The 13326-nt window shown below is 37.6% G+C and overlaps 1 protein-coding gene across 1 annotated transcript in view; it reads left to right on the top strand.

Moving 5' to 3' along the window:
- LOC109374299 (calcium-binding mitochondrial carrier protein SCaMC-1-like) overlaps nucleotides 1-13326 on the top strand; it is a 45378-nt gene that overhangs the window by 6887 nt on the left and 25165 nt on the right. The window contains exons 3-4 of the mRNA XM_019628802.1: nucleotides 7522-7609; nucleotides 9120-9231. Coding sequence (XP_019484347.1) covers nucleotides 7522-7609; nucleotides 9120-9231 — 200 coding nt within the window. The remainder of the gene's footprint in view (nucleotides 1-7521; nucleotides 7610-9119; nucleotides 9232-13326) is intronic.

A 13326-nucleotide genomic window follows, 5' to 3' on the forward strand; every position in this document is an offset into this window, starting at 1 on the left:
ACTCACAGCAGCCCAGCTCCAGGTTGAGCTGTTGTTCAGCATCTTAGCTGCAGAGGGCAGTGTCACTGGCCCTCATATGTGGGATCCGAACCGGGCCCTCTGGCGTCCCAAGCCAGTTCTTAACCATCGCGCCACTCGGCCGGCCCATTCACAATTTTTAATGACTAAAATATGTCAGTAGACTTACCTAATCATTCCCATATTATTAGACAGGATGTTTCCAGTTTTTTACTCTTATGTATAGTGCTGTGATCAATATCCATGCTGATTTGCAGAGGAAGGGTATACTCTATTATACTTTGCTACAAACCCTTAAATCAGAGAAACTAAATGGAAAAGTAGAATACTACTGCATCCATATGTGGCTAATCCACCATGGTAATTAGAACCTAATTATACCCTATTTAAGAAACATATATGTTAATTTTTAAGATTTGTGAAATCTAATTTTTGTTAATTGAAAAATTCTAAGTGTACTACAATAGAAAAGCAATTTAAAGGATTTTACTGGTGGATTCTTGGGTAAAACAAAATGTAACCTGATTGTCACAGGCTTTAGTGACCTGTGAGCACAAAAGTGGTTACATTTCCTTTAATACCCAAATCGTGCTCCAAGCTTCCATTCAATTTCCAAAAGGAAGTTTAGGCCTTCTTGGGCCCTCCTACTGAAATAACGCCCAGGAGCTTTAGAAGTACTGCTTACTAAATTAGACTTGGCCATCATTTGCTGCTGATCTAGGATCCATAGTTCTGCTGTTGTGCTGCTCTGGAATTTCACTCTGTTGTTGATGGTTACCACCAGGATCATCATTTGTAAACTAATAATCCACTACATCAGATAATTCATGAGATTAGAATGCCATTAGTAAAAATAAAATACTACTATTGTCCTTGGTAAAGTTGCAAATCCATGGTTGTAGCAGAGAATATTTTTTTTGAGGCAAGATGGAAGTCCCAAAGTAATACAGTGATTGGCAATACAGATCTTTTAATTTCTGCCTTGACTAGTCAAATTGGATGTCACGGCTTAGTCCCCAAAGCCCTGCAGAGGTACCATGGTAGGTAGAGCTGCTGTCCAAATTCCCATGGGCTTCACTTGTTGTAAGCACCTGAGCTGTGACAGTAGGTGGCTCTGCTGTTGCCATCAGGGCTGCTGCCCACCTGGACTGCAGAGCTCAGGCTCCAGCAGCCCTGACGAGATGCTGCTCTGACTGAGCTGCCTCCTGTCTGTGTCATCACTGCTGCTACCTCTGTGGCCACCTGTGTTTAGAGCTCACCCAATTAGCTCGGCCAGGATGGTTTTGTGGGTGAGATAGAGAATACTTTTTTTGTTATGAGTTGAATTGTGTCCCCCCTCTTCCCCAAAAGATAAGTTGACGTCCTAGTCCCCAGCAACTCAGACTGTGATCTTATTTGGAAATAGGTTTTGACAAAAGTAGTCAAGTTAAAATGAGATCATTAAGATATGCCACATAAAGAGGAAATTTGGACACAGAGATAGACACGCACAGAGGAAGGTGATGTGAAGTGGCCATTTGATGATGGAATCAGGAAAGTACAGCAGCTACCTAGGGCTGCTGTACTTTGTTATAGCAGTCCTAGGAAATGAATGTACTCTTCTCTCTTGTCAGACTTCATCAGAAGGAGTCTGATACCAGAATATTTGGGGCCTCAAAGTACAGCTTTTTCAATTCATATGAACATGCAGCCACTTTCTCCCAGAGTGTACAGATGTGTCCAGTTGGCTGGGATAGGATAATTTTGAGTATCAGGTTTACATCATTGACCCTGCAGCCAACATTTTCCCCCAAATCCTATTACAGGACCTGGCTTACTACATCAGACATTTCCCCCTCTTGTCTTCCTTGTTATCATTGTTCCTGTTGGGACTCCCCCATTTCATCACACATTTATATGTGTTAAACACTAATACTAGCCAGGATTCCATTTTCACCACTCCCTTTCAGTCCTCCACGAAGCTTTCCAGGCCTTATGCAAATCAATGGAATCGAGAGGATGCATAGGGGCTGGGGTGCTACCCAGCTCACTAGCTGGAAGCATTCAAGCCCCACTGTGAGCTGATACTTTTAACTTCTCCCACCAAGAAGTATCTGAGCCCCTGCTCCTGTTCAGCCAAAATGTCCACAGAATGCAGTTATAAATATGTGAATGAACTAATTGCTAAACATAATTTCACCATTAAGATTTTGGGATGGGTTTTTGGATTTTGAGGAAATGGTAGGAAAAGAACAAACATTTATTGGACTCTTCCTGTCTGCCATGTCTGTTCTACTGCTTTGTCTTCTGTATCTTATTTTTATCTCACACAAAATTCACAGCAGCTACATTTTACAGATGAGAATACTAAGGCAGATTAACTGATTTTGCTTTATAGTGACTATCTCAGTAAGCCACATCTCCCAGGATTCATGACCCAGCCACACTGACCTGGGCAGGCCATTGGACCTGCTTTGGCCAGTAGGATATTAGCAAGACTTGTCAAGTAATCCCACATTGGGGCTTGTATTTTTTTTTTTTTTTTTAGCTGGGGAACTGTGTTTTTCAAGGACCCATCAGCTCCAAGTCGAGTAGTTGTTGCATCTAGCTGCGGAGGGCGCAGCTCAGTGGCCCACATGGGGATCGAACCAGCAATCTTGGTGTTGTTAGCACTGCACTCTAATCAACTGAGCTGACTGGCCTCCCCTGGGGCTTGTCCATTGGAATATTCCCTCTTGAGCACTCTGAGCCACCAGAGAAGAGGACTCAGCTGGAAAGACCACATGTAGAGAGATGCCCATTTAGTCCCAACTGAACCAAATTCCCATCAGAGGTGACAGAAGTGTGAGTGAAGCCATCTTGGATTTCCAGCTGAGTCACACCTTGGTATAATTGAGTTCACGTGAGTGACCCAAGACAAGACTAGCAGAAGAATGGAGTTGAACGAAGCTCAGATTGCATACTCATGATCAAATACATTCTTTTTAAACCACTAAATTTTGGGATGGCTTGTCACTTAGCAATAAATCACATTACAGGAATGAAATATTTGTATTTCTCCTTGGGATTACAGTGCTGGATTAATGGTTACTGTCCATCCATCTAACTACTACTATTCCATTGAATCCATTTCAAGTCCATCTCAATCAAAGCTTGCTGCATATAATTAAAGACAACATTGAATCTTCCTTTCAGTCCATAGGCCTTGATTATTTTCTGGATCTTATTTATCTAATTTTTTCCCACATCTCAGCTTGAGTTTTTAACTTCTTTAGGGTAAGGACTACTTAATATGTTTCAGTTCAATGAAGCAAACAGTTTTTGAGCACTGAATGTGAGCAATGCACTGGGAACTGTGTTAACAAAAGTCTTCAGAAGCATACATTTTGGGTGAAGTGAGAATAAACATACATAGCCGTACACGAGATAGACTATGATAATTGCTATAAAAGTGATATAGGGAGAGCTTAACTGTGCCCAGGGGCAATTTAGATTTATACTGGGTCAATATATAAACAGAATTGAAAAGATAGGGTTCTTGAGCAGAGAGAATAGCTTGAACAAATTGGGAAATTGGGAAAATTTCCAGACATTGGGAAATTGCCAGACAAGGTCAAAGCTGGTTAATATGACATTTCACGTTAAGCCCTAACTTAATGATTTTTGGGGTGAAGATTTCATTGATATATACCATGTATAACAAAGTACATAAATTATAAGTAAAAGCTCCATGAATTTTCCCAAGATAGATAGATATACAATGTAGAAACGGCATCAGATTAAGAAACAGAATATCACTAGTGTCTCAGAAGCATCCTTTTTGTATCCCCTTTAATCACTACCACCCTCCAAAGCAGCCACTATCCTGCTTTCTAATACTATATGTAAGTTCTCAGTCAATCTTTTTAAAATAAGTATATCTTACTCATATCATGCCTTTGTTGAAATGCTTTTGTTTCTTTTGTGGTCTCTTGGGTATCCTTTATAGTACTTCATTTGTGACCCTTGTTTTTCTTTTTTTAAAAATTTTTTTTATTATTCTGACCCTTGTTTTTCATACCTTTATTTATCCTTCCATTGCACCTTAGTCACAGCTCTTCTAAAATATACATTTAGCACAGCATGGCATATTTTTAAAATAGCTAGTACATTCATACAAACTGGTAAACTCCTTGGGGGAGTGTTGTTTTATTAATCTTTGGCTTCTCTCTTATCATTTAGCATAGTGGTTTGAATAGTAGACTTTGAAAAAAATTGTTTAAATTATTGAATTGATGAGTATAGTGATTGAAGATTATAATGGGATATAACGCAGAGAATCCAGCTTCCCCAATTGAAGAAAAATTTGATTTCTAGGCTGAGGAACAGATCAGTAAATTCCACCCCATGGAGCTTGGAACAGTAGGGGCCTTGGAGTCATTGCAAAGTATTTGAGATTCTATATATGAATACTGGACGTTGTCAATTGCTAAATAAATATGTCTCATAATACATGTACTATTTATAAATGTATGCAGATGCAGCTATGGTTCATAAAATACAAATTAAAGGGGTCGGCCGAGTGGCTCAGTTGGTTAAGAGTGCGAGCTCTGAGCAACAGGGTCGCCAGTTTGATTCCCACATGGGCCAGTGAGCTGCGCCCAAGCTGAGCTGTTGCTGAGCTGTCAACAGATGGCAGGATGGCTCAGCTTGTGAGAGCACGTGCTCCTAACAAGGTTGCCAGTTCAACTCCCGCATGGGATGGTGGGCCACCCACCCGCAACTGAGATTGAATACGGTACCTTGAGCTGAGTGGCCTCAACCTGCCGACGGACAGCCAGATGGTGACTAGACTTGGAGCTGAGCTTGCTGCATCCTCCACAGCTAAGATTGAAGGACAACAACTTGACTGTTTCCCTTCCCCAATTCCCCAACACTGTTCCCCTTCCCCAATTCCCCAATAAAATCTAAAAAAAAAAACCACCCCAAAACAAATTAAAGATATGACTGAATTTATAATAGCTTTTGACATGTTTTTCAACTGGGTGACACTAAAGTTGATTTTTTAATTAAACATAAAGAAGTTTTCCTTACATTTTAAAAGATAGGGTATCCTCAACTATTTGCTTGACATAAGGGAGGAATCAAAGATAGTTTGAACTTGGGGAGTGACATGATTTAGAGTTTAAGGAGAATATGGAATACTTAATTTCCCTTTACAACATTCAGCAATGTGAGGTTGAAAAGCTTAATAATGCTTGTATTAAATACAAGGTGTGACAATTAAGTTCGTGAACTTGTCACCATGCACTTATAGTAGCAGCACTGTACAAACAGCTCCGTAAGGTTTCATAACCTTGGTATATCAGTGTCTCACAGCTGTGTTTGTGTCGATGTGTGGCAGTGTCTTGCTGAGTGGCATTCATTATTGTTGTTGAGTGTTTTTGTGTGCCTTTGTGAGAATGTCTGAGCTTGAATTAGAGCAACAGACATTAAATTTCTTGTTAAACTTGGCAAGAGTGGAAGTGAAATCAGTGACATGTTAGTCCAAGTTTGTGGGAATAATGCCATGAAGAAAACGGCAGTGTACAAATAAATGGATTAAATGTTTTTCCTAGGGGGAGAACGTGTTATTGGTGAAGAGAGATCAGGAAGGCCAGTAACAAGCAGAATTGATGAAAACATTGCAAAAATTCATTGAATTGTCTGTCAAAATCATCGGCTGACTGTGAGAAGCATAGCAGACCAAGTAAACATCAATAGAGAGTCAGTTAGGAAAATTTTAACTGAAAATCTTGGCATGAGAAAGGTGTGTGCGAAAATGGTCCCGAAGGAGCTCACTGATGAACAAAAGCAAAGGAGAGTCGAAGTTTGCCAAGACCTTTTGGAAAGGCAAGATGATGTTTTGGGCCCTGTTATCTATCCCTGGTGATGAAACACGGGTATACCAATATGACCCTGAAACAAAGCGTCAAAGTGCACAATGGAAGTCAGCCAATTTTCCACAACCAAAAAATTTCTGTCTAAATCAAGAGTCAAAACGATGTTGCTAACATTTTTTGATATCAGAGGGATCATTCATTATGAATTTGTACCAACTGGACAAACAGTTAACCAAGTTTACTATTTGGAAGTGCTGAAAAGGCTGCATGAAAAAGGTAGATGAAAATGACCTAAAGTTTTTGCCCACAATTCATGGCTCTTGCATCACGACAATGCACCAGCTCACACAGCACTCTCTGTGAGGGAGTTTTTAGCCAGTAAACAAATAACTGTATTGGAACACCCTCCCTACTTACCTGATCTGGCCCCTGATGACTTCTTTCTTTACCCAAAGATAAAGGAAATGTTGAAAGGAAGGCATTTTGATGACGTTCAGGACATCAAGGGTAGTATGACGACAGCTCTGATGGCCATTACACAAAAAGAGTTTCAAAATTGCTTTGAAGGATGGACTAGGTGCTGGTGTCATTGCATAGCTTCCCAAGGGGAGTACTTTGAAGGTGACCGTAGTGATATTCAGCAATGAGGTATGTAGCACTTTTTCTAGGATGAGTTCACGAGCTTAATTGTCAGACCTCATATATTGTTTGATTTGAGTTATTTTACATAGGATATGGTTATGTTAAAAGGAGTTTGGTGTTGTATTATATTTTAAGTATGTTGTTTTTTTTAAAAAAACTTTCCTTATAAAATGTTGAGTGGTCTTATTTTCATGCCACTGAATCATATATTCAGAATTAACTTTTTAATTCTTTCCAAGTAGGTACAATAATCAAGATCTGTTATAGATCTACAGACTCTTATTGGAAACCCTCGGGGCCATATATGTTTAGAAATTTAGAATTTGTATTTTAGAAATGCAATACAGTGCATATATGATATATTATGTAATGCTCCAAGTGGAGCCTGAAGTACCATTGTGCAACTATATACAGTTGACCCTTGAACAACAGGGGCATTAGGGAAGCTAACCCTTGTACAATTAAAAATCTGAGTATAGCTTTTGAGTTCCCCAAAAGTTAACTATAGTCGGCCCTTCACATCCACGGATTCAACCAACTGTGGATTGAAAACAGTATTTTTAATCGCGTTTGGGTAACTGAAGTTGGGAGTGTGAAAATATCGGGTTCAATAAAGGATTGGTTGAACCTAGGGAAATGAAATCCACAGATGCGAAATCCGGGGACACGAAACCCCTCTTGTGTTTATTGAAAAAAATCTGTATAAGTAAACCTGTGCAGTTCAAACCCATGTTGTTCAAGGGCCAACAGTGAAACAAATGAATAATAACACTAAATTAGACAAATAATTAAATAAAATAAACCTCACATCAATTTAAGGCAGGTTTTACCACCAAATGAATTTTGGTGAAAAATTTATAAAACAATTTTTAGTTTTTAAAGCTTTTTAGTCTTTGGGTTGTGAATATGGGATTATAGGCCTATAAAATGCATGGGTTTTATAAGATTATTGTGTTCTAGTATATTTTGCTTTGTTATCTTTTCAGATACTTTAACTTGACTTTTTTTTCACTTTTTAAAGGAGTAATAGACACTTCAGAAATAATTGATGCTTTGAAATCACTGGGTATGAATATTTCTGAAGCTCAGGCAAAAAATATTCTACAAAGGTCAGCCCTTATCTTTATTTTTAATGGTTTTCATTTTTATTTAGAAACTCATTGCTATAAATGTAGCTCTTCCCTCAGTCCCTCCTTCCCTCCTTCCCTCTGTCCCTCCTTCCCTTCCTTTTATTCCAACATTGCTCAGCTACAGAATTTCCATTAAGCTCACAGCCCTCAAGTAACTACTTTTGTCAGACTAATGGAGTCATGCATAGATTAGTATTTGGCCAAAGATGCAAAGAGATAACATATGTAGATTCTGGAGAACCCTGCAAATTTTGCTGTGCACATTCCTGCCCCCTCAGCAGCCCTCAGCTCCAATCTCTGTTTATTCTATCTACGAGACTTGCTGTCTGTTTAGGCTCCTACTTCTCTGTGCTACAGTTTGGAAAAATGTTCCCAGACAAGAACCAGAGTGAATGGGGAGCTCAACTCTTGTGTTTCCCCTCCCTTAATTGTCATTACCACATCCTGCTTGTACTCCATGCCTGAAAACAATTGCATCATATATTGTGTTCAATTTCATAATTGTTTATAGTGGGAGGATAAATTCTACACCCATTATTTTGTTTTAGCTGGAACTGGAAATTGTACTGATCTTGTTGGCAGAATGGAATTGATTTTTAGAATTTCCATGTAGAAAAATGCAATTGAAAAAGCATTTCACTTAATTTCACCCTTTCTCAGACTTTAGAGAAACATCTGATTATTTTATGATTCGAGTTCCTTAAAAGTTGAGTAAATCCTGAATTTTGCATGGTGGAAAATGAGTCTTCTCTTTAAATTAAAAGTTGATTTAAAAACTATAAGTAAGGAGAAAAGGGTCAGAGGGAAAAATACTATTAGGACTCAAAAGGTATAAGGTTACTCTTCAGTCAGTTTCATTCATTCATTCAACAAACATTGAGTGCTCAGTGCATGAGATATAAACGTGATTTATGGTTTTCCTTATTAAAGATCATAGGCAAGCATGAGAGAAAAACATACAAGTAAATAATTAAAAAGCAATACAAAATAAATTTCATTAGAGGGGCATTCCACAAAATATCCGATCAGTACTCCTCAAAACTGTCAAAGTTATAAAAAACAAGGAAAGTCTGAGAAATTGTCATAGCTGAGAGGAACCTAAGGAGACATCATGATTAATTGGAATGTGATATCTCAGATGGGATCCTAAAACAACAAAATGACTTTAGTTGAAAGCTAAGGAACCCTGAATAAAGTATGAACTTTAGTTAATAATACTGTATCAATATTGGTTCATTAATTGTAACAAATGTACCATAATAATGTAAGATATTACCATTAGGGAAAATTGGGTGTGGGGATATATGGGAACTCTGTATTCTCAATTTTTCTAAAAAATAAAGTCTATTAAAATATGAAAATAAAGCAATATACATGAAGCCCAAAGGAGTGGATTCTACAATAAATATGTAAGAAACATTTAATAAATTTTTATAATGGTGCTAACTTCATTATAAATGTTATAAGCACTTTTTTTTTTTACTTTCAGCATTGATACTGATGGAACGATGACAATAGACTGGGATGAATGGAAATACTACTTTTTCCTTCATCCTGCAAGAAGCATTGAAGATATTGCTGGTTTCTGGAAGCGTTATACTGTAAGATTACTTTGTCTTTTACTCTATTTATTTTTATTTTTATTGCAGAACAGTGTGTTTTTCCAGGACCCATCAGCCCCAAGTCAAGTAGTTGTCTTCAATCTAGTTATGGAGGGCACAGCTCCTTGGCCCATGTGGGGATCGAATTGGCAACCTTGGTGTTTATAAGCCTGTGCTCTAACCACCTGAGCTAACTGGCCACCCCTATTTTACTCTATTTTATGTTGCCATAAATTTTATAGTTAGTATTATGATCACATAATCCTTATAATACTTCTAGCCTCAGTGGCTAAAGTAGTAGTAGTCTCTCCTAGATACTATTCTACTAATTTAGCAAGGAGTGTTAGTATTGTATATACAAACACAGCTACCACAATTACTTTGCTAAAACCTAGAACTTAAAATAGATACCCATCTGTGGAAAGGGTCTAGTTTGTGTGGAGAATAAATAACTGATATAATTCACTGTCCTAGAAAAGTAGAAAAATAATGTACTTTTCTTTTTTCAAATATATGATGTGCTCCTTCTGTCATAGGAAAGTCAAAAATTAAGATTCAAAATTTTAGAATCAGAAAGGATGAACTATGTAATCTACCCCCTCTTTTATTGACTTACGAATTATGAGGAACAAATGAGATTTTGTAATTAGGAACTTTTTTTTCTTTTTTAGATTGCTGATGCAGGGGTTAAGTTAATCATTTGTTCATGGTATACTGTTTGCATCTATCCTCATGACTCCTTGCCTCCTTTTTATAGATAATATAGGGGAAGATTCAGAGCATAGGCTCTGGAGTCAGATTGCCTAGGTTTGAATCCCACATCTGCCACCCACTAGCTATATAACTCCTCTGTGCCTCAATGTTCTCAATTATTTACTGGGGATGATAATCCTAAGAGTTTTGATAATTTAATTATTATATAGTGTATTTAGAAAAGGGCTGAGCAGGTTACATATGTGTTCAATAAATGTTACTTATTATGATAGGCACTTATTCTAATGTTTCTTCTGTGTAATTTTTTTTTTAAAGATTTTATTGGGGAATTGGGGGAGGGGAACAGTGTTGGGGAATTGGAGAAAGGGGACCACCCAAGTTGTTGTTCTCATTCTTTGTTGTGGAGGGTGCCAGTTGCCATCTGGTTTCCCGTCAGCAGCTCGTGGCCTCCAAGCTTAAGGTGCTGTGTTCAATCTTAGTTGTGGGTGGGCATAGCCACCATCCCACGTGGGAGTAGAACCAGCAGCCTTGTTGTTAAGAGCACACACTCTATCCACTGAGCCATCTGGGCAGCAGCTCAGCTCAAGGTGCCAAGTTCAGTCTTAGTTGCAGGTGGGCGTAGCCTACCATCAAACAGGCAATCTTGTTGTTACACTAGCTGAGCCATCCTGCCACCTGTTGGCAGCTCAGCGACAGCTCAGCTCGGGCGCAGTGTCACTGGCCCATGTGGGAATCGAACCGGCTTCCCTGTTGCTCAGAGCTTGTGTTCTTAAGCCAACTCTTAACCAATTGAGCCACTCAGCCGGCCCTCATCTGTGTTCTTGAATATGTATATATTCTTAGGAATCATACAGTATTGTTTCATGTGTGTGTTTTAAATTTACACAGATAGTATTGTGCTGAAGGCCACATTTGATATCTTGTGTTGTTCACTCAACATTATGATTTTAAGATTTGTCCTTGTTGTTATGCATTCATCTAGTTTATTGCTTCTAACTACTATATATATACACTTAACACACCTTCCTTATGCATTCCCCTGCCAATAGATATCTAGGTTTTCTCCAACTCTCCACCCACAAAAACACTTTTCTCTTATGTACCTTAAAAAATGTTGCCTGGATTTCTGAGTCAAAAGGAATATGCATTTGTAAATCTTACTAGGGTATCCAGTCTTAATTTTATGAAATACCATATAGTTACGTTATTTCCTAGAATGGCTGGCTATACCAGTTTACTTCTACCAGCAATGCATGAAGGCTCCTGTTTCTCTATATATTATTTTTACTTGGTATTATCCAATTTTCTAATATTTGACATTCTGTTGGGCATAAAATGGTATCTTGTTGGTTTAATGTACATTTTATTGATTCCTAGTGCATTTTAAACATCTCTTCATAGAAATACTAGATGTTCACGTGTTCTTTTCTATGAGTTGTCTGTTTATATTTTTGTCTAGTTTTTGCAGATTTGTTGAGATGTAATTGACATATGACATTGTGTAAGTTAAGGTGTTCAATATGATATTTGATACACTTAGATATTGTGAATGATTACCACAGTAGGGTTAGTTAGCACCTCTATCACTTCACATAATTCCTATTTCATTTTGTGGTAAGAATATTTATTACTTTCTTAGCAAATTTCAAGTATATAATACAGTAGTTAACTGTAATCACCATGCTGTACATGAGATCCCCTGAACTTATTCATCTCATAACTGAAAGTTTGTTCTCTTTGACCAACATCTACCCATTTTCCCCACCCCTAACCCCTGAAACCACCATTCTACTCTATTTCTATGAATTTGGCTTTTTAATTTTTTTAAAAAATTTTTATTTTTTAGCTGAGCCATCCTGCCACCTGTTGGCAGCTCAGCGGCTGCTCAGCTTGGGCCAGGAATCGAACCGCTGTTGCTCAGAGCTCACACTCTTGAGCAAGCTCTTAACCAACTGAGCCACTCGGCTGGCCCGAATTTAGCTTTTTTTAGATTCTACATATAAGTAATGTCATATAGTATTTGTTGTTCTCTGTCTGACTTATCTCACTTAGCATAATACCCTTGAGGTCCATCCACGTTGTTGCAAATGGCAGGATTTCCTTCTTTCTCATGGCTGAATATGTATATGTATGAGTATGTATATGTATATGTATATGTATATGTATATGTATATGTGTATGTGTATGTGTATGTGTATGTATGTACCTATCTAATTTATCTACCACATCTTCTTTATTTGTTCATCTGTAGAAAGATACTTAGGTTGTTTTTATATCTTGGCTGTTGTGAATAATGCTGCAATGAACATGGAGGTACAGGTATCTCTTTGAGATCAAAATTTCATTTCCTTGGCTATATGCCAAGAATTGGAGTTGATGGATCATATGATAGTTCTACAGTAGTTCTTATATATAACAGATGTTGAGGAAGCTCATACTGATTTGCACGGTGAATATACTAATTTAAATTCTCACCAAGAGTGTACTAGGGTTCACTTTTCTTCTTATCTTTGCCAATACTTGTTATCGCTTGTTTTTTAGGTATTAGCTGTTCTAACAGGTGTGATATGATAACTCATTGTGGTTTTAATTTGCAGTTCCCTAGTGATTAGTGATGTGGACCATCTTTTCCTATACATGTTGGACATTTGTCTGTCTTCTTTGGAGAAATGTCTATTTAGTTCTTTTGCCCAGTTTTTCTTTGGATTGTTTGTTTTTTTGTTATTGACTCATTTGAGTTCTTTATATATTTTAGACAACAACCCCTTCTCAGATATATGATATGTAGATGTTTTCTCCCATTTCATAGGTTGCCTTTTCATATTCCTGATGTTTCTTTTGCTGTGCAGAAACTTTTCAGTTTGATATAGTCCTACTTATTAATTTTAGATTTTGTTACTTATGCTTTTGGTGTCATATATAAAAAAATCGTTGCCAAGACTAATGTTAAGGAGCTTTTTCGTTATGTTCTCTTCTAGGAGTTTTACTGTTTTAGATCTTATGTTTAAGTCTTTAATCTACTTCAAGTTAATTCTTGTGAGTGGTGTGAGATAGGGGTCCAATTTCATTCTGCTGCATATGATTATCCAGGTTCCCCAGCACCATTTATTGAAGAGACTATTGTTTTCCATTGAGTATTCTTGGCTCCCTTGTCAAATATTAGTTGATTGTGTATGTGAGGGTTTATTTCTGGGCTCTTGGTTCTGTTCCATTAGTTAATGTGTCTGTTTTTATGCCTGTACCATATTGTTTTGATTACTATAACTTTATAATATAGTTTGAAATCAGGATATGCGATGCCTCCAGTTTTGTTCTTCTGTCTGAGGATTGCTTTGGCTATTCAGGGTTTTAAGTGCGCTTTAGGATTTTTTTTTTCAATTT

This window comes from Hipposideros armiger, unplaced genomic scaffold (assembly GCF_001890085.2).
Source record: "Hipposideros armiger isolate ML-2016 unplaced genomic scaffold, ASM189008v1 scaffold_808, whole genome shotgun sequence".
Classification (NCBI taxonomy): domain Eukaryota; kingdom Metazoa; phylum Chordata; class Mammalia; order Chiroptera; family Hipposideridae; genus Hipposideros; species Hipposideros armiger.